At 39.9% G+C, this 24149-nt stretch overlaps 1 protein-coding gene across 1 annotated transcript in view; it reads right to left on the bottom strand.

Moving 5' to 3' along the window:
• Window positions 1-20379, bottom strand: part of HPGDS (hematopoietic prostaglandin D synthase) — a 28974-nt gene extending 8595 nt beyond the window's left edge. The window contains exons 1-2 of the mRNA XM_050338659.1: window positions 20308-20379; window positions 8531-8672 (exon numbers count right to left, since the gene is read on the bottom strand). Coding sequence (XP_050194616.1) covers window positions 8531-8663 — 133 coding nt within the window. The 5' untranslated portion in view covers window positions 8664-8672; window positions 20308-20379. The remainder of the gene's footprint in view (window positions 1-8530; window positions 8673-20307) is intronic.
• Window positions 20380-24149: the final 3770 nt, after the last annotated feature.

The raw sequence follows: 24149 nt of genomic DNA, 5'->3' as shown, positions 1-24149 counted from the left end.
GAACACTGCCACGTGGCTCTGTGGTTTAGCAAGCAGTAGGTGAATCACATTAGGTACAGGATCTTAGATGTTAAATCCATATCTGCAAAATTAATTTGGCAGTTGCACAAGACACACAGGACTTCTCTGTGCTTTTTTTTTTGCTCATGATACCCTTTTTTTTTCTTACGTTCAGCACACTGGGAAGTCAGTATAAATTTTTATGCTGATGACTAGCAGAAGCAAGAGAGCTCAATGAGCATTAGCTGCTGCCCCGGAGGGAGAAAGATTGCTCTGCTAGCTGTTATTGAAACAACAATAACCTACTTGGATAGCAGGCTTTCATATGTTTATTATCTGGAGTGCAACAAGATCCTGGCAAGTCTGTGTTTTGTTTCATTGAGAATCTAAAGAGGAAAGGATGCAGCTCGTAACGTTTAACTGAAAAGCTCTCTGGCTGTGAAAATGAGAAGAGCCTTGGTGCTGTGCTGTGGATTAATCGTGCAGAGTGCCCTGAGCATCACTGCCTCCAAAGCAAGAGCTGTGCAATAGTGTTTGCTTTTGCAGGATACCAGCGCATCTTTCAGGCAGGCACAAGTAGAAGGGATGAGAGTAGAAGGGATGTGACCCCTGGATGTGCCAGTGTGGGGGCCACCATCAGATCCCCCCTAGACCACATAGGGCTGTACACTAATGCCTGGTAACAGGTAACTGCACAAGTGCAGCCAACTCAGGAGCAATATCAGCCACCCCTGAAGGAGTTAACCAGGCTGTTTTGGAGGCCCCAGGAGGAGTGCCATGGGACTGATGCAGTTTTGGCCAGGTCAGTATGACTAAGCCAGTCTCTGTAGCAATAACTGTCAAAACACGCTGGTTGCTGCTCAGGTTGGGAAACGGTGATTGCTTCATCTAGAAACCAAACAGACCATTTTCTGCTGTGTTTACATACAGGGGAAGTCTAAAAGTCCTGGCTTTGACTGATGTTTCACTTCGTGGGTCAGTACAAGAAGAAAGGTTTCTATGGATATCTTTTTTTTTTTTTTACTTTTTTTTTTTAAGAACCTCTTGATTACAGGGGAGGCATCTTTCTGACATTTGTGGTGTCAAAATGAGTTAGATGGTAGTCATCTCTCGTATTTCTGTTTCTCAGGGATCTGCTCATTTCTGAATTCAAGGGAATTACTATTCATTCCTTGGAAACATGAGTAATGCCTACAAAGGTCTTCCTCCTCAGTGCTGAGCTATTTTCATTAAGACCTGGTTATTCTTCCCTGAAAAAGAAACTGAGTTTACAAATAAAAATGTACAAAGATAGCTTTGTTTTGTGTACGTACACTTTCCTGGCGCATAATGCAATTGTAAAATTAATAAATGAGAGCAGATTTTGTTGCACATTGTCCCCCAAGCCTTAAATGTCCAAAAGGATTTATGCTTTGATTCATAATGAGACTTAGGGGGGGGATTGTTAGGAGGCAGCATATCTATTGCCATAGCAGATATTCCTTCCTTTCTTGTGTGTTCAAAATGCTATTTCATTTTTTCTTATGAAGAACAGGGAAAAAAATTGTGATTTGAAAATAAACAGATTTTTTTTTCTTGCTGATAGAGTGTAGGTATATGATTGACACTGACTTTTGTTGATTATTGAGTTAATAAGCTGTAAATGAGTGCAATTCTGAGAGGTCTGAAGAAAGTATCCTTGTGATTTTTTTCATTTTAAAAATCTGTTGTTTCTTCTTGGGTGCAGGGTATGCTGTTCTTGCACACCAGAAAGTACAGCAGATATTCAGGCTGATTTACAGCTGAAGAAAAAAACAGAGACAAGTCAAGGGGCAGAAAATATTTATAGTACATCTCCTCCATATGCGAGTAGATACAATGGCTTATAAAGTTTCATTTTCAGTCTGGAAAAATGTAAGGAATAAAACCCCAACTTTGCATTTGAAACGTTATTGTCCAACATTCCAACATTCATGGAATGGCCAAAATTTTTAGGAACCTGCAGTGAAGTATCTTTTTGCTTTTGTAACTTAAAAGAATAACTTCCTATATTGATAAATTCATAGCAAACCCAAGTGATTTTATATATATATATGTGTGTGTGTGTGTGTGTGTGTGTGTTTGACTGTTGTGGGCAGGAATGCATTCCCTGTGAAAATTGTAATCTTCCTTTTCCAACTGGAGAAGGAGGTGGATTTGTGTCACACAGTTCATCCTAAGGAAGAATGCAAAGATCCTTCACACCGGATGGACACAGTTCAATTGTAGGAGGCAAGGTCGGGGTTTGACAAATGATCTCAGTGTGGCCTCCAGACACCTTACCTGTGTCAAAAACCACATCCAGGCCATATTCTCAGGGGCTCCAAACTACAGCAGAAACCTGTCTGTACATGGATTTAAGCAGTGTTACCCTTAGACTCATGGACGTGGGTTTCTGTGCCTTGCTTTGAGCCTTCTGTGGTGCTTTTGGCCCTACTCTGCTCATTGACATTATGTGTTTGAGGAGCCTTGGGGTTGCCCAAATTGCTTGTGTGTATAAACATTGTACTAGACCTGCCAAATTTCTCGTGATTTTGGTGAAAGGCGTGGTTGGTGCAACTCCAGATAAGCAGAGGAGGTAGGTTGATTCCTTCCAGGCTCCTACATTGCTTGAGGATGGGAAAAGCTGGTGTGGGAGAGGGATCTCACTGGGGTAGAATCTGTGTCATGGGGGCACATCGTGAAATAACATGTATTGAGGAGCAATCATAAATGAACAGCTAAGCCAACATAGTGCAGACTGGAAGGATGTGCGTGTCACTTTGCTGATTTTTCTTTGACTCTGATCAGTTTAGGGGGCTGTTTAGTACTTACGTCAGTTTATACCCTTGTGTATCCATACAGATGTCCTTTCCCTGTTTTTCAAAACAATGTTGTCTTATAATGTTTCCAACTCCCACTTGAGCAAATAAATTTTAAGGAAAACCAGAAAAACCTATTGCTGTCGTCATACAAACAGCGTCATTTCTCAGGCATGCACAAAATATGGCCTTGCCCTTTTAGTTCCCGCTTACTTTGTTGCTCATCTGAAGTAGAAAGCGCTATAAATGCTTGTGTTGGTTTCCAAATTTACATTGAAAACTCACTGAAAAGAGGAATACAGTTTTAAAAAACATCCTGTTTAAATGATTAAACCTGCAGTCTTCTTTAAATTGAGCTTTTATCAGCAAATTCTTGCTTTTCATATTATGTTGGTTATTTATTGGGTTTTTTGCATTGCATTCTGGAATGAAATCTGCACAGTCTTTACACTCAGCCTCTGTCAAGATTTTCTTCATGAGGAGGGTAAAGTCATCACACTGATTTGCAGTCTCTCTTCTTGTTTGAGGAAAGACTCACTGAAGTATCTGTGCTGTATTTAGAAATTGGATGAATTCTTTTCTATACTACTTTAATTTTGATTGGCTTTTAGGACTAGAACTGTGGTGTTTATATGTGTCTCTGCTGGATGCTAAGTTGAGGAGGTGAGGCTTCATGTGTGTTACAAGCAAGGGCATCTGTTTAATTTGTCTCTGTCCCATAAAGTCCCTAAGGATTGTGATAACAGTCCCCATCCTGGCATGCCTATAGGTTCTCACTAGTGTTCAGGCCTTCGTTTTGAACACACAAGCTCTTCACTCATCCTCCTGGGCACTACCCAGTGGATGGTGCTTGTGTGGGACTGTTCCTCTGTCAAGGGCAGGGAGGGGACACACAACACAGAGCTGAGCAGTTTTGTCAAAGTCTGGTATTTGGGCTGGTTGGCTGCTGGTGCCATGCTGTGCTTCTCACTGCTGTTCTCCCCTACGCAGATAGTTTTTAATTTTCTCCTTCCCTTAGCTCTTTCTTCCTTTTCCACTCAACTTCTTCATTATTATTCTTCTCTTTATTTCTGTTCTGTCCTTCTCACGTTTATACTGACTCACCTCAGCTTTGCTCCCAGTCATGAGTTCAGGTTTCCCCATTTACCCTGAGCTGACCTGCTCTTCCCTGTGACTTGTCCTGCCCACCTTGTAATCATCTATGGCATTGATTGCAAAGCAGCCTGTGTTTAAGCACTTGATTATTGCTCAGAAGCTGAATAATTAATAGTTTTGCAATCAAGCAGCTTACATTGGTTCATTAATAAGGCAGCTGGATTGGTCAAATATGGGGGGAAATAAAAGTCACAGTCATACTGCTTTACAAATATATCTGTGTCAAAATAAGTTCTCCTTTGCCTTGAAAACTAACCATAACAATTTCTCCTTTCCATTCATCTTTAAATTGGGTCATGAGAAACAAATAATGAGACATTTAGCATCTTCTAATAAGAAATGCATGAATGATGTATCTTTTGTAAGGCTGGCAGAGCAGCAAGACCCTTGGGAAGTGGTTGGCCTGGAGCTGGGGATATCCAGAATCTGTTTCTTTTAGAAAGGCATGACCAGCAGGATGCTTTGGTTTAACCTCAGCCTAGGTTTAGTGCTGTAGCTATTACAACTCATATTCTCCTTGCAAGTGCTTGCTAAGCCCTACTTTTTACCCAGAGATAGCCATTTGCACATCTTAGCTAAGGGTACATAGCAGCAAGTCACTAAGCATACAGAACAACTATTCCCCTGAGGAATTCTTGCCTGCAGTTAGGTGCTTCTCAAGATTTATCTGTTATCTTGGAAGTATTTTCAATGCAATTAGTCTGTCAAGTTTCCCAAGGACCTTTCAAGCACCATTGTACACCTCCTAAACAGTTTATGGGCTGTTTACAGCCATCACTGTGATTAAAGCATCCTTTGCTATGTTGATAAAGTCTGTGTTATTGCCATTGCTTCAAATTCCCTGATGGAGCCACAGATCAAAAGCTGTTACTACCTGCTAGCCCAATATCTCAAGGCAATGATAACTGTATGTTACAGTGGATTTTCTACTGTGTCATGATTTTTGTCAGAGCAATAATGCTTTTTGTGAGGAGCCCATTATGTGGAAATACTGATCTTGAATGAGTCTATTACAGATCTTGAATTGACTACCCTTTAAATGGTGGCATGGTCAAGTCAAAGTCTGTTCAAAAGGAAATGTAAAGCATGAGTTTGCTTACTTGTTTAAATAATTATTGACTTATATAGAGTGCAGGGTTATGGAAAGCTGCTACTTGATATTTGTCTGGGTTTTTTTTAATTCTGCGCTAAAGCTGATCAATACTAATACTTATCCACTGATTTGCTTAAGAGTGTTTATAGTATAAACTATAAACTTGCCTGAAATTAGCAACTGGAAATTTTGGCAAAGATGATCTTATTAGAGTCGGAAGGGAAAAAAATATATGTTGAGTTATAGACATTTTAATTTCAGATTGTATAAGCCAAGTAACATAACTTCTTATGTTATAATATGCCTTCCTTTTCTACAGGAAAAAAGCACCACTTAGGTGTAAACAAATTCAAGTGGGATGGTATTTCCAGGAGGGAGGACTTATTTATTTACCTGAAGGTACGTTAAGACTACAGCTTACTGGTGGAAGCCACATGAAAAATGCCAAAACAAACAACAAACCCCACCACACTCTTCAGTTCAGGTCAAAAATTAAACCTGCATCAGCCACAAGTCCTCCTTCTAAATGGCCTTTCTGAACATTAATCTCAATGCACAAATTTTCCCATCAATTTTACTAAACTCTTTTCTTCAGAGTAACGATGATAGTTTCTAGTTTATGTGGTATGGTGATTTGGCTGGGTTGGTATTTGTTTGCAAAACCCTACTTTAATTTTGTGAGAACTGCTGAAGCAAACCTGTCCTCTCAGATCTCAGCCAGAGACCTGACTCCTTGTCCTCTTAGACAAACTTGAATTCTTCAATTTGTTTCTTAGTCGCTCAAGAAACCTGAAGTGCTCTTCTTGTCCTAACTTCTTCCTTAAGTATTTTTCTTTAATCTTGACTGATCATACTTGAGGCTTTTAAAAAGAAAGACATCAGGTTGTATGGCAAATGCTGCACAACCTAGTCCCTAGCCAGTAGGCAACCATTTCTTGTGCTGAGTCAGAGCCTGCAAAGTTAGGCTTTAGGTATCTTGGGGCAGTCTGGGGCCCTGGGTATTGGTCTTGCTGAAAAGTGTAACGCTGTTTACTCCAAAGGCCCGTTGCTACCTTTAATTCAGGAGTTTTGCTGAATGATTTGCCTGTGGGAGAATACTTTGTCTGGAAATGCCATGAGTAACTATGAGAATTACTATTGCTTCAAAAAGGAGGAGGTAGCTATCAGTTACATGATCTCCAGACAATTTCCTTAGCAGCATTACATTTTTATGCATGCAAGCAACCTTTACTCTTGTTCTAGTTGGCAGAGGTCTTAATTGCATGTTGTCTGTAATGCCGATGTCACCGGTGGCAGAGGGCACCATTCCATTGGTGCTTGAGCTAGGATTTAGGGAGCCTTCCAGAGCAGGAGTTTAGTATCCTGGCATAAGATGTAGTAGCACTTATAGATGTGCATCCATTTATTTCTTTGTAGGTTTATGTTTTCATGGTCAATTAGCATAATACATTCCAGTTCCCATCCTCTGACTAACTGGGTTTCTGCAGAAGTCTGAAATTCAAAGAACTCTTAGGCCAGAATAAATTTTACACAGCTGATTTCACAAATCTGAGAGCAGCAGCCCCCACATTTTGCTAAACTTCTTATCTCCTTTGGAATTTCTTCCAGGGATCAGTCATAGAGGCTGCTGTGAAAGGCCATTATGCAGAGAAGATGAAAAGTCTTAATTAACCCTTGGTAAACCTGCTAGCAAATTTTTGCATCACAGAAAGGGAAACAAAGACAATCCAAGGTCCAATAACTTAACCACCATTTGTTAATGCAGCAGATACAGCTACAAACTGTATGGTTTAGGATTTTTAGGGTGCCTCTGCTCCCAGTGTTTTGGTGGTAATGGTGCTGTAAGCAGTAGTAAGCATAGCAGTAAGCACTGTAGTGAACGAGTACTGTACACATAAAGCTTCACTTCATGATGTGAATACTGAAGAAAAGCATGGCAAGAATTTTCCTGCATTGTTTCTTGCACTGGCTCAGACACAGGATACATCAGCAACATTTAAAGAGAGGTGCAATGCTTTTACCTTGTCTGATAGACCTGCTGTTAGAACTTCTTGTCCTAGGATATAAACGCCTCTGTAGCCTTTAATTGACTAATTATGCTTTGTCTTTTTAATTTGTTTTACTTAAAAATAAGTATGCAAGACTCTACGTAAAATTAAACTTAACTTATATTCTCAACTTTGTTTCAGGACATTAGTGAGTGTGCACACATGTGAATATGTATGAAAGACCTATGCAGAGCTTTCCTCAGGTCGTCTGAATTCTTAATCTCACCTTTAGTTTCCACCCTGCCTCCCTGAGAATTGTAGCGGGAGAGAAATAAGCTATACCACATGTCAGCAGGCTTAAGCTCTTACAAAGGAAAGGTTTCCAAAGTCAGTCATCCCTAACTGAAAACATTACATTTCCACTGCTTTATTCTCTGTGGGTAGTTTGCCAGTGTCTTCTAGGTTTGAGCACCACAGAAGGGTTCAGCTGCCACTTGGAGTGGTGCTTGAGTATTTGTCATTCAAGTCACTGCAAACAGGAGAAAACAAACTTAACTGCATCCTATAAGCATTTGATAGCCTGCTGGCTGGGCTTATTAAATGGTGGGAAACGCTATCAACAAACATCGTTTAATGAATAGAAATTACCTTGTGCATTACCTTGTGCCAAACTGAAGGCATGATCCTTCATTCTGGATGAGAAAAATCATAGCCCATGTAGTAGAACACAGGCTTAATCCATGACATGAAAACACAGATTTCTCTGATTTCGCACTCTCAGTCTTCAAACTCAAGGTCTCTTTCATTTGAACTAAGTCTAATTTAATAAACAGAAATTACAAATACCTTTAATGGCTGAAAACGGATTATTTTAACTAAAAAACATTAAATGGATGGGGTACAATTGTCTGCAGGGTATCTGAGGCTGGTAGGGCTTGTTCTTAGTAACAATTATTTTCTAGTGTTTCTTTTATTCCTTTTGGTTTTTAACTTTGCTGTATCAACTAATTTATTGTGTTTTCTCTCATCACTTTCCCTCTCTGAAAACCTTTCTGGTTACAAAGGAGTGTCCTTTCTGTCACTTCTTTCCAATTTGGCTTTCTAAAACCCAGTGTAGAGGCTGAGGTGTGGTCCTTGAGACCACATTCTCCAAAGAAGCTGAGAAGACCAGCACTCATTTAGCTATCCTTAGGTAGACAAAATCTGTACTGAATATACTGAATATAGGAGTAGAAGCCCAGCTGGATGACAGCAGGTAAGTCATTTTGGATTGTCTGAAGGTTTGGATCCAGACTTCTGCAAGAGCATCAGGAATGGCATTTTTGCCTATCTCACCATAAAATTCCCATAGGCTTAAATAAAACCAGAAAGTAGCTGTATTTCTGCTCATGAAACATACAGATGCCTCTTAAATTGCTTTGCTTTTTGACAGCATTTCTAGTGGAGCTTTGGCTGTAAGAACCCGTGCCACTTACTTGGTTTGATTTTGGGCCAGTCTGCTGCTTCTATTCTGTGGTCTTCATACTTCTTGCCCGAGTAGGCAAACAGGTAGCGGCTGATTTCTGCTCGCCCTCGCAGGTTGAAGTAGGTCAGCTTGTACTGCGGCATGCTGGCTGCCTGGGAGGGGGGACACCGAGTGGCTTTAGACAGGAGTAACTCAACTCCTTTTTGCAGAAGCACACCCTGCGCTTGTTTCCGAAAGGCATTGCTTGTACAACGTAAAGGAAATATTACACCAAGCCACGGTGTGTTGTGCTTTGCAATCATTGCATTACCCGCACCTTTTTGTTCTGCGCTTCTCACGCACAGCACGCAGATGTGCACAGTGACAGCTGAACCTGCAGTTCCTCCTTATTCCTCTCTAGAGAGATGGCTTGATTTTTTTACAGACATATTAGGAATTTTTAGTTTTTGTTTATTTTTCTTGTGACTCCAAACTGAGGCCATTTTTATAAAGTTTGGTTGTATTTTTTTTTTCCAGAGTGCAAATCTAAAATCATATACTATAGCAGAAAATAGTTGCTGTCTTGAGCAGCAACGTTGTTCAAGCATGCTCAGCCCCTATTGCTTATGGAGACCTTCATCCAAGACCAAATTATGAGAACTGATAAACTGTTGTGTTTTTTCCTCATTAATTAGTATTATAGTTGTGTAGGCAGTTGACCAAAATTATTTTAGATGGAAATTTTGCTATGGAAACCAGTCTACAGTGTTATTTTGAGTGAATCGTCACCGAATTTTCAGTTTCTTGTACAGAAGCCAAGAGAAAACTTGAAATTACTTTGTTAGGTTTTCATGAGGTTTGTTGTTTTTTTTTTTTTTTTACTTCAGTTCTAGTTAGACTGTTACTTCATGTAACAGAAAGGTTCTATTTGTTTTTAAGTGTAACAGGCAGCAAAAGAAAGTATCTGGGAGTTTGATTGTACAACAAGAACGGTTCAGGAAAGGTAAACATATATAGCTGATTTTAAATCAAAAGTAAGTGTTTAAATTCTGCACACACTTTATTGAGAGAGATCTATGAGCTCAGCTGAGGTTTAAATGTGCTGGCTAAAGGATAGTAAAACAACCATCTGCCTCCTCACCCAAAGCAAAAACCTTTCTCCTTTTGGCTTTAAAGTAGCCTTTGCATGTCATTTACCATTCTTTTATATCCATCAGAGTGTTAGTAAGACAGCATGCAACACAGATAATCTGCACTAGGACAGGAAGGGAACTCTTCTTTTTTAATGAGTGAGTGCTACTGTATAACCTTGCAACAGAAACAACCCTCTGTTTAGTCATAGCCCTTGAAAACACATGCTTGAAGGCAGATGTATCATCAGCTTTGGCTTTAGAAGGAAAATCTCCTTGCTCAGAAATAGAAAGCCTGCCTTTAACTCACATTGAAAAGAACAAATTACTTTTGCCACTTGCTCCTCAAAAAGTCAAAACACCTACTTTCTGTCCTAAGAGTAACAAAGGCAAAAAACCCCACAAAAAACATATGTCATACCAAATGAGCTCACTTAGAGGCTACTTCACTTACTGTGAAAGTTGTCTGTTCCCCTACTGCACACACCAGACTTGGAAGAGCTTATTAGTAAAAGGAGACTTTTCACATGTGATGGCCCAGTAGAGAAGCAGGAACAGAGACAGAGAATTGCTAGTGGAGATATCTACAAGTGCTTCAAAACAAAGACACCACTGTAATTACTGTTTTCTAAGTCAAGTGTTTTCCTTTGCACCGTATAAAACAGGGACGCTGCAGACAAAATGAGTTGCATGGTTTAGGTAAGGGGCAGAAGTATATTTTCAAATTTTATGCCCAGATTAATTACTTTTTATGCTTTATTGTGCTTATATAACATTATACTATTTTTATGCAGGATGAATTTGGATTATACGTTTACAAAGTCAAAGTAAGAACAGAGAATGCGATTGTTGGGGTTTTTTTCTTCCCATTTGTCCCCGCTTCTGATTTGATGTTGTCATTTGAGAGCAAGGAATGGCATTTTTAAAAGAGGATGTGTTATCTGGATGAGTTTCAAATTAGACATCACAGTGATTTGGCAGTAAAAGGGAAAAAAAGCCCACTTGATTATTTTCAGGTTTTCTAGAGGCAAGCAACTACTGCTGATTCAGTCTACTACTGCTGATTTGCAGATGACACAACCTTTAACATACAAAATCCAGTGTCTGCTTCCCTTCTTTAGGTGTGCCCACAGAGCTTTTTTCATAAACATTCATAGCAGTTCCAGTGCCCTGCACTTATTACACCACTCACACATGGTTCCAGTATCTTGGCTACCTCTGACCCACTTAGCCCTGTGTTAGCAAAACGTTGTTGGCAGCTGTAAGGCTTTTCAGAGCACAAGAATCATAGATTTTAAGGTCCAGCCATGAGGAAGGGAGTAGACAGCTGTATATAGAGCGGGCTAGAGATGACTGAGGCCTAAGATTTCTGTAGGTGAGTGTGTTGAAAGAGTCTAATGCTTGCTGTGGGAGAACTTTGTATACAAAGACTTGTCTAATCAGGAGTAGTGAGATGATGTAAAGAAACTAGGAATTTTGGCCGAAGATCAGGAAGTCTCTCTGGCTGTTATACTAGATTGTAGAATATTCTGGTCTGTCAAGGAAGCAGTGGAAACTATTGTTTGAATTGTCTAAAGCAAAGCTAAACAAATTTCTAATGAACACACCGTAAGGAGTAATCAAATATTTGTAGTGGTGATGCACTTTGAGGATTATAAATTTTTTTCCATCCATGAACCAAAAAAAAACCCAAAACAAAACCAACCCTACAAAGAGTTTGCTAAAAATACTTGACATTTTAAAAGCCTTTATAGCTTTATTGTAAGCATGTTTTTGTAAATGTTTGTAGGTTTTATTTTTTATTTGTATTTATTATGAAATGTCAGGAGTGGTGCTTCCTAAACAATGACAGATAAGTTTCTAAATGAAAGAAATGGTTGTATTCAGAATAGCTTTTTACCAAACATACAAAGTAAGTTGGTTTTGGATTTTTTCCCTTTTCCTCCTTTACCTCATTTACTCAGTGTGTTTTGTAAAGGAGTGGATCATGAACAAATTAAAACCATTCAAAGAACAATCAGAATTACTGACTCATTGAAAAATATAATTTCCAAAGGAAAAGGGTCTATTTGGGGTCTTTGAGTTCATGCTTTGGGGGTTGAGGTTTGTTTGTTTGGGGTCTTTTGGTTTTGGGGTTTTTTTTGGCAGGGGGAAGCAAGAAAATCTTTAAAACTATTCAAATTTATTTCTCTTTTTTTAGGCTAGTCATGGCTTAAAAATACTGGAAGATGTTGGTGATGGGTGGACCTCAGTGCCCAGACTTGCAGGCATTTATCCACCTGCTTAGTGCTATTAAATCTCTTCAGGTGAGTTTGTTGCAAAGCCAAGTGTGTATAAATGCAGAAGGGGGCTGATTTACCTTTCACCAATAAACCTGCCATCTAAGCAGTGTTTCTTCACTTTCTAGCTGGTGAATGCACAGCTCAGACACCCCTGTACACCTGCCCTGCCCTCCACTGACAGCACTGCAGTCCCAGTTTCATCGCATACAGCTTTCAAAGCTGTGAACCCAACTGGTTTAAATTTACTATTAAATTAGCTTTAATACTTTAAAGTTGTTGACCCGCTTAGCTGATTTTCTAGCTTTCCTCTGTGACTTTCTGAAAGCCAGCTTAACTGGCTTTAACATACCTTTAAACAGAAGATTAGTGGATCTCATGATTCAATTCAACTGTTGGAGCCACTTAGTGACAAAATCAAATGGGAAGTCTGAGAGAAGGTCAAATATGTGTAAAAGGTGGCATCCTCTGTGTTACTCATGAGTCAAATTTCAGGGTGGAGTTACAAGTGTCTAAGACACCTCAGGACAGATTTCAAATAATTTAAAACTGATCGTGGCTTTATGGAGATACTGTATTACCCAATGAACTTGAGATGCTTTTATTCCAGTTGAAGCAGGACTGAACAATCAATTTTGAAAACTTCAAGCAAGATCAGAGTGTAAAAGCAGAGCTCAGGAAGGAATCAGTGTCATTCTCTGAGAAGTAAAATGCTGAGTTCCGGATAACATTAGTAGAGAAGAGGAAAAATGCTGGCAGAATGAAAACTGCTCAGGAGGAGTTTCAGGTGCATGCCCAGTGCAACCCAGCACAGGCTGCCTCTGCTATCCAGAATTTGATTCTGCATGCCCAGCCTGAGCTGTTGGCTTATAAGATTATGCACTGAAACTCTGCTGGACTTTATAAAGGAGCAGTGTTTCATCTCTGTTCTGGAAAATTCAGCCCTCAAGGTAACACAAGGAAATGTCCTTCAGGCTCATGAAAGACACCAAAACATGAATGCAGATTCTCAGTATGTGAATTCAGAAAAAAAATTGAAAAAAAAAAAAAAAGCCAAAACAAAACAAAAAGGAGCACTTAATTACGTTTTCTTGTATAAGGTTATTAGTATTTGAGGTGTCAAGCCAGGAGAGAATTTTCCCTGAGCTGGGGCCAGAGGGAGAGAAACCAGCTAAGCTGAGCTCTGTGTTCACATACACCTAAAGTCTGACAAAGAGTCTGTGGTGACAACGTCCCCCTTAATTGTACTTTGCACTGCAAGAAATTAAAGGTTTTCATGCCTTAAGGTTTCATCATTGTTAGAGGATGTAAAAAAGCCCAGCTGTTTCCCTTCAGCAATTAAGACCAGCAGGGTTGGGTTAAGGTTCATCTGGGCACTTCTAAAAATGTGGACTCTAACTATCTGCCTGGAAGAGATGATGCATTGCTCTGTATTTATATTTATTTAACATGAGGGCTCTTCATTAATTTAGGAGTCACTGATGGAAAGCACTGCACTTAGTACCTGACACAATGGTGCCCTGGCAGTGGGCCTGCCAAAAAGGAGAAGCTGGAAGTTTCAGTTGCCAAGTGTCATCGTCCTCTCTTGAATTGCAACTAGACCATGACGATGACTGAGGAGGGATGACTCAGGCAAAGGATACCTTTATTTTATTGTAAGATTATTTTATTGTTTATTTAATTGTAAGATTAAGCTGTTACATCAATTTGAATTGTTTGAGTTGCTGGAACTGATTATATATTCCATTTTCATTATTTTATAGGATGAAAATATAACAACAAATCAGCTTCCACTCATGTAAGCCTGCAAGTATCTTTCTGCCAAGAAACATCTTGCTTTATGAAATGTGAAATGGAGTTCGTGCACTAAACTAGCTAAAGGTGAAAAGTTTCGTGGATGTTTTTTTTTTTAAGTGCTGTTTTCAAAACATTTTCTACTTCTTATGAGATGTTTCTGCAAAATTGTCCTGAAAATCAAATGAGTAGGTTTGGAAGAGGTGCAGACACAACAGCCTGATTTGGGTATCCTACTGGGTGGAGGGAGCCCTGCAATTTCACCCAATTCAAACATTTACTCATATATTTCTGTGATGTTCTAGATGTACAGTTTGAAGTCTTATAACCAGTATCAGCTGAACGTTTTCCATTAATGGTAACACTGGGATCTCAGGGGGAAAACTTCCCTGTCTTCCTTACTCCCAGTGACAGGGCCAAGTAGTACTAATGTCAGTTAGGAAACTCAGTTTAGAAAAGGAAAGGAGAGGAGCTGCCTGGGTCTATGTCTGTATGTACAGACAGAAGAGTCTTTACACAATAAATGAGAGATTTGCCATAGATTATTATGCAGGAGTGACCTATCCGTGTATGAGGCATGGATTTTTGGTTCTGATCCTTAGGGGTTGGGGAGGGTTGTGTTACTTACAGAGTACGAAGAAAAAATTTTTTTAACTAGGAAAGTGACTTAGTCTGCTTTGTTTCTCCTCAGAAACATTAGAAATATTAAGTCCAATTTTGCCTGTCTTGCTTCGTGTCCTTCTCATTCATGGGAATTCCTCACCTCTCTAATTGGAGAACTGAGCATTAAAGCAGCTTTCTCTCTTCTCAGTTTTAAAAAATGTTTGCCTGTCCAAGTGAGTCTTTCTGCCTTCATTTTTTTTAAATATTCATAATTCAGAGGAAGGGACCAGAGAGACAAGACTCAAATAGTTACTGTAGAAGGCAAGTAAAGAAAAGCTCCCACAGCTATAACTTTATAAAGTGCACTTTGCAAGGTAGGAAAGACAGAAAGTGTCTATGTGCAGAACTTCTTCCCTTTTATCTAACCAACCTAACATAGTGGTCAGAAGGGTTTGGGGAAAGGCCTACTTGGTTATGTTTTCCCATTTGAGCAATGCTGAAAAGGCAAGAGCCAGCTGGGAAGCAGCCTTGCCCTTGCCTGCAGACGTGGTGCTGCTCTCCTCCTGGCTGCTAATCAAATTGGTTGCTGCAGGAATACCTTCAATTTTTTCCCTTGGTGAAAAGTTATTCTATATATTTATATTTTCTGTCTAAATTTTGAGCTGAAAGTACAAAGAGAAATCATGATGTATTGATCTTTTTTGGAGAGGAAAGTTTAATGCTAAGAAATTGGGTCACGCCAGCAAAAACCAGCCATGGGATGGCTGTTGGTCACTTTCTCACTCCTCGTTTTTGAGGAAAGTTGGCAACTCTGCCTGGCAAAGGCACTGGCTTAATACAACCTGTTTATCCAGATGTAAGAAACACTAAGACAATTCACTTCTGGCTTTACCTGGGAAAAACTGAGAGGTATGTGATATGCTCCCTAAATGGGGAAGTTAATGACTTTGGGATTTTTGTTAAGACATAGAGAATTAAAGAATCAGATGGTCCTCTTTATTGCTGAGCAAAAAAGGAAAAATTCTCATTTTTCTTTCCTTGGACGTAAACTTATTCATCTTCTAACACAGAGTCAAAAGTATTAAAGATATAAGAGATTTTCAGCCTTTGAAATCTAAAAATAGTAATGATTTGATGATTTGTATGTGTGTGGGTATTCTTATAAAAGATGTTTTTATTAATCCCTTTTTTTTTAACAAAGAAAATAAGACATTTTCTGCCTGTCTTTTGGGGGAGAAGGATTCAAGAATATTGGAAGATTAATGGAAGAATACAAATCTTCCAGTGGAAGATTTCTATAGTAGTCTGTTTTGACAGAGAATACAGTTGAAAATTCCAAGTAATTCTAAATATTTTCAGTCAGCTGTCAGTCTGACATAAACTCTCTTTCTGAAAATGGATGTTTTCTTTTCCCACTCCACCCCAGTTATAGAAAATAAACATTTTAATTTGATCTCTTATTTTTCTGTCAGATAGCAATCTAGACCTAGGAGAGAAAAGAGAAAAAAATCTGCACACCCTTTTCTGTACACAAATCAACTGAAGTAAATGTTTATGCAATTTGATGCAGGTTGAGTTTTGAAATAACAAATTCCAAATATAATGATTGTGGCCTCATAATTCTTAGCATGATTTTCAAGGTTAGATATATGCATGACTTAAAGCATATATAGCTAGAATTTTTTTTAGAAGGATTTTACATGTCTTTACCCGGTGTGCTGTTTGTTTATGACCTCTGGGGGAAATCAGCCTCCCAAAATGAGAAGTTTAAAAGCATTGGTATTATTGAGTAGTACTAATGATTAATGAGTATGTTAAGTGACCTGATGAGTAAAAGTCTGCCCTGTGAGCAAAGCCTGATCTGTCAATATGTGGGCTTAAGAGAATGGGCTGTACGAGACATTAAAGCAATTATCTGTCTGAGGAAGCTCCAAGCTTGTTTTGATGATGTGGAAAATCAGAACTCCAGAAAAATCCTGCAAGAACACAGCAAAAAACCCCACTTTTGTTAAATAGAGGTTTTTTCTTTTTCTTTTACTTAAAAAAAAAAAAAAAGCCACAATATAGAGGAGGATAAGAAGAATACTTATTCTGAGAGGGTTTTTTTGAGAGTCCACTCTGAGGGGACAATGAATGGGTGTTCACTGTGAAGGCTGTTGTTTAAGGAGATCGCCAGGGCCACAGGATTTCTCAAAGCTGGCTTTGTAGCTGCTGCCCTTCATGTGATTGCCCCTTAGGCAACTGCAGTCAAACTGATAACAATTGGGATATTTGAAGTTCACCCCATTCATTTGAAATGGAGTGAGTGAGGGAGCTTCTACATGTCAGCAGGTACAAGGAGACAGGAAGGTGGTAACAGATGGGGATTCACTCAGCCACCTTGTCAGAGTGTGCTCCTTTTGCCTGGCTGGCCAGGCTCTTTCATTTATGGCCTGAGCATCTGTGGTGACTTTGCTTTCTGTCTGATCCTCACTCTTTTGGTTTGCATCTACTTTCGTCCCAGATTTATGTAAATAACTTTTGAAATCGTTTTGTGCAGCCTCCAAAGCTGTAATGAACATCAGGTGAATAAATTGCACACCTGGGACCATGAAATACTGGTAAGTAAAACTGCAAGAGGAGAGATCTCAGAAAAGATGCAGACAAAGGAGTGGTTAGGATAATTTCTCAGGAGAAACTATTTAAGTCTTCATTTCCTCATCAGGTGTTTTAAGAATTCCCTGAAGCATTTTGTGGTAGAACAAAAGCCTAAATAATCTTAATTCTTGCCAACACCAGTCATTCCTGTACAATTCGTGCCTCGCATCTGTCTCTGTAGTCTTCAGATGAATCAGCAGCACTTCGTGATATTCCTACAAAGTACAGAGCTCGATTGTGAGTGATGTTACTGTGTATTAAGTTGTTTAGTTGGCTCTCCAAAGGCAGCTGCTGGTTTTGCCAGGATAATTTCATCCGTTTCCCAAGCTCTTGAGCTTTTCCAGGACAGTAATTTGTATAACAACTGTCTTATCCACCTAACATCTTTCCTTGGATGTTAAAAAGTGAGGTTTTTTTCTATCTCAGCCATGTCTGTATGTGTGGGTGTATATGTACAAAGGGAATACAGCTATCAAATCCTTCCCCCTGCTAGTTTAAACTACCTTGCTCTTGAACTGTTGCATGTTGTGAATCCACTATACAGTTTACTAAAAATAAAATTGCAGGTGTGAAAGAAAGAATTAGATAGGCTTTTAAGCACTATGTATGATCCCTGCAGCCTGTACGGGTTTGACTGGGCAAGGTTTTACTCACTTTGCAGAGTTCTCCAGCACTCCCCACTTTGTCTCCTGCTCACAAATTCCTGGTGTCCTTCTGCTCTGCCCTGGGATGTCTGGCACATTGCCACCCCGCCCAAGAGGCACCAGCACAGTGGGCCAGGGCAGAGATTTCAAGTATTTTCAGATATTTTGGAATTGTTTTCTCAGCCAGAGTGAGCCCGAGGAGACCCAGAACCTTGCTAAAATGCTCTGCAGGTACTGCCAATCTCCTTGAGAGGACCAGCCCTGTGAAACATGGACCTACAGCCCTGTGCAACAACCAGACAGAAACCTGGGAACCACCTAGATTTGGCCGTAAGTGATAAACCAATTTCACCTTTGTTCATGGAAACACCAGGCAGAGTCTGGCTCTGGGGTAGTGCCCATTGCTGTGTATTCCCTGCTCTGCCCCAGAGTACCCTGCCCCCCCCCACCCCCGAAAAAAGTACCTGCTTACCTGAGACACACAGTTACAGAGGCTGATGTCCCACATTTATTTTTTCCTGTTGACAAACATCAACTAAAGAAAGCTTGCAAGACAGCTCAAACCTTTGTCTTCCTGTACACCTTTCTTTGTTTGCCTTCTCCCTTTACCATCTGCTACCCAAAACCAAAGCATAATACAAAGACTGGCACTCCTGAATGCCCTTGTTTTCTCTCTTACTCCATTACATTTTCTCTCTTATTCCAAAGCTTATGCTTTACTGAATCATTCCAGCAACACTTTTAGTTCCTTCTAAAAAGATAAAAAAATCAGGCATTTCGTTTTTTCCAGTTCATTGTTGTAGCTTTTTCTTTGGGGGGGGGGGGTTGGGGGTGAAGTTTTAGCAGCTTGACTCCAGATAAACAAGGTTCTTCAAAATATTGGCACTTTGAAATGTATATGTGGGATTTGGCAGATTTTTCTTTCCCTTTTTCTTTTTCTCCCTCTCTTGGACTAACTGTCATAAGGTTGGAAAAAAAAAAAAATCACCTGTTTGAAATTTGCAGCATATGTAAGTCTTCAGCTGGTGTGAATAGCTTTCAGTGGCACAGCGTGCCCCTTGCTAATCCAACATACACTAGTATGTCAATGGCTCCTGGGCAGTGTAATTACTTTCTGGGGAGATTTTGATCGAAGGTGTTTTGAAAGTGAGCACCGACTTCAATTACTTCTGCTTTTTAACTGCTCTGGAGAAGTTTGTGTGTGAAAGACAGCAACCAGAAACCTTAACAGCACACCCTTAGAGCAGCAGAACGTGTTTGTCAGTGGCACAGCAGTGTGCTGCACTGAAGGTGACTGGCTAACGTGCTTGCTTGTGCACAAGCCCAGAACTTTAAGAATAACTTGGTGTACATTTTCAGCTTACAATATGGAGAGCTTCAGTTTAATTTCTATCCAGATAGTTTTGATTGTGTGCCTGGTCATGTGTGCATCTGCAGCAGTGAATAATTCACAGGATGTACCCATTTTTAGGGAGAGGTGGATTCTATTTTAGATTAAGAAAACAAAAGAATAAACAAAAGTAAACTTGCGAAAGACCTCTAGGGGTTTGTTTGTTTTGTTTTTTTTTAAAAAACGTTACAACTTTTGAGCATGAAAGTACTAGTGTTTACAAGCAATTCTAAGGAGTACAGAAGCCCAGGAAAGATAGTTTGTTTACTTGGATAGTCTGCGAAGAGCAGTGAACAAAAGATAGCTTTTAACAGACAAAATGTGTACAGGAGGATTATGTACACGGGCAAATTACAGCAGTTGGAATTTAAAGAAAAAAATCCTTAACAGCTATTCAGAGTATAGTTTTGAAGTAAAAGACAAAAATCAACAGCAAAAAACCCCAGTGAGTTTTGATAAGGAGAAAAATGCAGCCACTGGAAGCAGATACAGGAGGTTTTTTTCTTTTAGGGAATGATGGTGGGAATTAGGACCAGGTTATGTTAATCCACTGGTGAACCAAAACACAGGAATTTGAAAAATGAACAGAACAGTGCACAAAAATGACCTAAACGAATTGGTTGGTGCTGCTTAATATTCATCTAATTTCTCTGACGTTAGCCTAGATTTGGCTTGGTTATGTAAGTGAACGCATAGAAGCCAGCCTTTACATCTAATGGAATATTGGTTTAAAATCGTTTTTCACTTACTGAAAACTCCCTGCAGAATGCCCAGAGCTTCCTCACTCCAGCTTTTTGCTGATGAGGTTGTATTTTCTTTGGGAAGTACCCTGACACGTTGCCTGACTACCGAAGTAGCTCAGTACTGATTACATAAGGCACTGGTGAGAAACGGGGGCTTGATGTACCAACAGGCTACTGATCTGCCTTTTTGCCTCTAGAAAGCAGTTCATTATTTCTGGTAAAGTCCGATTTTAGCAGTGCATGTGATTGTACAGATGTTTTAAGTAAAGCAGGCTGTTGAAAGATGCCTGAAAGTAGCAAAGAAGGCATATAGATGAGATACTTGAGTTATACTTGCAGACACCCTGTAGTGCTCCCGGTTATCCCTTTCTGTGCAGGTCGTCAGAGACTCTTGCTGAGTAAACTGAACAAAAATCTAAAAATTAAATACTCTCAGTACCTGCTCTACGTGTAGATGTAACTAATCTGTTGAAACTAACCCCCACATAGCCACTATATAACAGTAGCCCTAGGAAGGGCAGAGTAGGATTAAAAGAAGAAAGGGGAAAGAGAGGCTGCGGCAGTAAGCGAAGCTGAAACAGAACTCACTCTGGTGCAGTGATACGTGGTCCCTTCCTCAGCGCACACGAGTCCCTCTGAGTGCTGACCTCGGTGGAAAAGGCTTTTATATGCTCAAGCAGTGTTTATTAATATGCAAACCACTCCCCATGACAAGTATGCCTTCATTACTCACTCTCTCCCCCCCTCTCATACACAGGCACACACACAGCAAATTCATAATTTTCTCAGATAACAAGCAAGTTTGGTGACTTTTGGGACTAATACAGCAAATTGTGTGCTGGAGTTTTTCAGCTTGTGTTTGAAGACAAGAAACATTTTAAAGTGCCATTTAAAGAATATATAATGATTATTAAAAACACAGGCACTGGCGAGCTGAGTCAGGCGATGGGTGTTTTTTCTACATGTAAGAAGTGTGGAACAAGCCAAGAAATGTCTTTCTTGGATTATTTCTAACTCATGTGAAGCCCCACAATATCTGATCTAATTCTAGAACAATACCTTAAATAGCTGTAATCTCACTTTTACATAAAGAACAAAGTGTGATTTAAGTTGAATTGGTTTTTTGTTTTGGTTCGGCTCTTTTTTGTTATCAGTGAAGAAGGGTAAAGATCAAGCTCAGTCCATGAGTAATGCACGTTAGAAGTTAGGGCTTTGGGATGTTATTGCTTCTTATCTGTTGTGAATTTCATGCTTTACTGTTTGTTTTTTCTCTTCCTTTTCATTGGTACTTTGGCCTTAGCAAAGCCATTCAATGCTGCTGTACTTTGCTTTCCTCTGAGCTTGTGACCAGAAAGCAGCAGCAATGGAGCAAAGCTTTCTGATGCTAAAAAGATAGGTCTGATGTGTACTACACAAATCTGCTCTGAGGCCTCCTTCGTTTTTTGTAAATAAAACAGTCGTGGGTGTTCTCCACAGGTGCAGCAGGGAGCAGTGCTAGCCAAAGCACTCTCCCCTAGGATGAGGATATGCCAGATCCTCGTAGCTCACACCATTAATCATTTGCCACAGGTCAACTCATTTCCACGTAATACATGTTTTTCCCTGGTGTCCACAGCTGACTTTTCAATCACCAGCAGCCTTTAGAGCTAAGAGAAAATTTACAAAAAGAACCCTGAAATATCTTCCAGCTGGGACTGGTGTAATCTGTGTGGTGAGCCAAATTGCTGAGGCTTACCTTGATGGTGGCATTCCGTGCTTTTGGATTTACCTTTGCTGCGGACTTATGATTTAACATTCCTTTTCTCCAGCATGTCAACTTGGGAATGGTGGTTTCAAGTACATTACAAAAAGGGAAGTTTAAAGTGGTTTAAGTAGCACCATATTTCTCCAGTTTTTAATTGCTGATCGTTGAATAAGCAGCCTCTTTCAGATACAGCAGCTCTTTCACTTGCGGAGAAGCAGTCTGAGGTGTTTTCCTCATGTCATTAGCAGAAAACTGAATGAGTATTTATGGTGCTCAGGTAAATGGAATTTGAAACAAACTTACTTTACAAGTGTTTGCAAGATTTTGAGCCACTTAGATGTTTTATTTATTTTAAGTTGGAGCAGAGTGTGGAACACAGTGGTATGTTGAGGGATCTGGTTCTCATCCTTCTCGAAGGGAAGCAGAAAGTATTCTCCAGGAACTGTTTTCAACAGACAGCAGTTTACTCCTACCCTGGCAAGGTTGCTAGTGATAATACATGGTAAAGCATTAGTAAAACCACCAGTAATCTAGCTTTTACTTTCGATATGAGGTATTTAGTGACTTAAAACTGTAGTTCAATCCAAGATTTCCTTTTGTTGAGCTGTTATGGAGCACAAGAACTTCTTTGTGCTACAGTTTTACCCTCAGTGACTGACAAGGTAACAAAAACCCCTTTTTCCCTTTGCTGTAGGAAATCTTTAACATGGATCAGGAAGAAAAGATTTCCAATCTGTGGCAGGACTGTGCTGGGACCAAATGTTTAACCTCATGTTTTAAATGGGTAACTCAGCCTCCATCTGGTGGAAGCTGCGCTCAGGCCATGCATCATGGGCAGGTGTTAATCCTTCCCCTCAGTGCTGCTCTGAGCACCTGAGGGCCTGGCAGGGGGTGTGGTTAGGCAAACAGTGGGATTTCCAGAGGCTGTGCTCAGGAGCACCTATTACTTAGGTGACTGCAGCTCTGTACAAGATCAGGAGGCTTCTTCTAAAGAAAAAGAAAAAATTCTTCCTTTCTGCCAAATTCTGCTCAGTGCACATGTGGAAAATCAAATAAATTCCTGTGCTTTCTAAAACAGGAACTGATATAAGTTTAAAATAATGAAGTTAGTGATACACTGAAGTGATTTAACCTTGCTTTCCTCTGTTGATGTTTTCTTACAGATTAAACTATCCCTTACTGTTGCCCTTTCGGCCTGCAACTCCTGGTGCTGTCATGAAAAATTTTCTGAACAGCCAGTTGTAAGCAGTCAGGCTTGGGACTGTGTATAAATCTGTTGCTTCAAGTGTCTTCCACCTCTGTCCAACTTCTGGAAACTTCAGGGCTGGGAGAACAAACCAGTCAAGATCATGATGTATTAAACAAGGTGTGTATAAAACCTGGGTGCAGAGACATCCATTCATATCCGACACCTTTCCCACAAGCAGTGGCAGAGGCATTTTCATAGGAGGAGCTGTGGTGAAGTGTCCCACAACTCAGCAGTTTGCCTTTTGACAATTTACCCTTTGTTCATGGAGCAACATCCAGATTTGTTGTAGTCAGCCAAGCCCTGTGGACAGCTCTGCAGGCATGTCTGGCAATTGTATGGAGCCACCAGGTCAGTAAAAGGATGCTTTCTGTTTATTTTATCCAGAGAAGCAAAGACATTAACTAAATGATACATCTCCTTTCTTGGTCAGCACAGCAGCTCTCCTCTCAGTTCAAAAGCCCTAGATAAATGCAGAGGAAGTCACTTGGATTAAATTTAAATCCAAGATTTAGTTCGGCAGATGTCCCTTTCAGAGCATTCACAGGCTATTAGGGGATCAACACACTGCAGGGCAGATCTCCTGCCCTGTGATTCTCTGAGTCTTGTGGATCACTCTGGCTACTGACTTGTGCCCAGACCTTCCCCACCTCTCCTGTCGCAGTTGTTGCACCCCAGAATTAATAGTTAAGCTGAAGATTTGAAACAAGATGCAGTATCTCATGCTGTTGCCTGTGTTTTGTTGTTTGTCTCTGTGGTGAGATAGCTTGCTTTCTGTGTGTGCCAGTAAAAACATCTACAGTTCCTGACATCTTGCTTTGGGAACAACAAGAGCCCAGCTCACCAGAGCTGAAATGGGAGCTAGTACATGACCATGGTGCAGGATTTTCCCTATTGGATGGGGAAATTCCAACTAGGCTATTATGGAGAGTCGACTATTTTGTACTGCACAAAACATGAACAACTTATTGAGATTGGTAACCCACACTTAGTGCATCTACTTGTGTGTCCAGGAGAATAAATCTACTCAAGTCAGAAGTTTTACTATATACTTAGATATAGTCATCATGTTCCCTTCCTTAAAAATTTCCTTATTTCCTCATACCATCCCTGCCTTGTTTTGGTTTTTTGGTTTTGTTTGTTTGTTTTTTTTAATTACAGTGCTATACTGCTATTGCAAACCTGAGCAAATTAAAATTTAGGATTATATAAAGGAAGTGAATAATTCTGAGTTTCATCATTTTTAAGCCCCTTTTGACAGATATTAGGCCTGTAAAATGTTAGACCTGCAAATGCAGCAAAGGCACTTGGCCTTTTATGTTTATATGTAATAGAGCTCAGCAATTTACCTTCTTTAGCAAGCAGTAAATTCAGCCAGAAAAAGACACCTTCAGACAGATCTTATGTTGGACATCTATACCTTAAATTTAGAAATACTTT

This window comes from Myiozetetes cayanensis, unplaced genomic scaffold (assembly GCF_022539395.1).
Source record: "Myiozetetes cayanensis isolate MyiCay16 unplaced genomic scaffold, myiCay2020 scf7, whole genome shotgun sequence".
NCBI classification, from domain to species: domain Eukaryota; kingdom Metazoa; phylum Chordata; class Aves; order Passeriformes; family Tyrannidae; genus Myiozetetes; species Myiozetetes cayanensis.
This window is presented reverse-complemented; position numbering and strand designations above follow the sequence as displayed.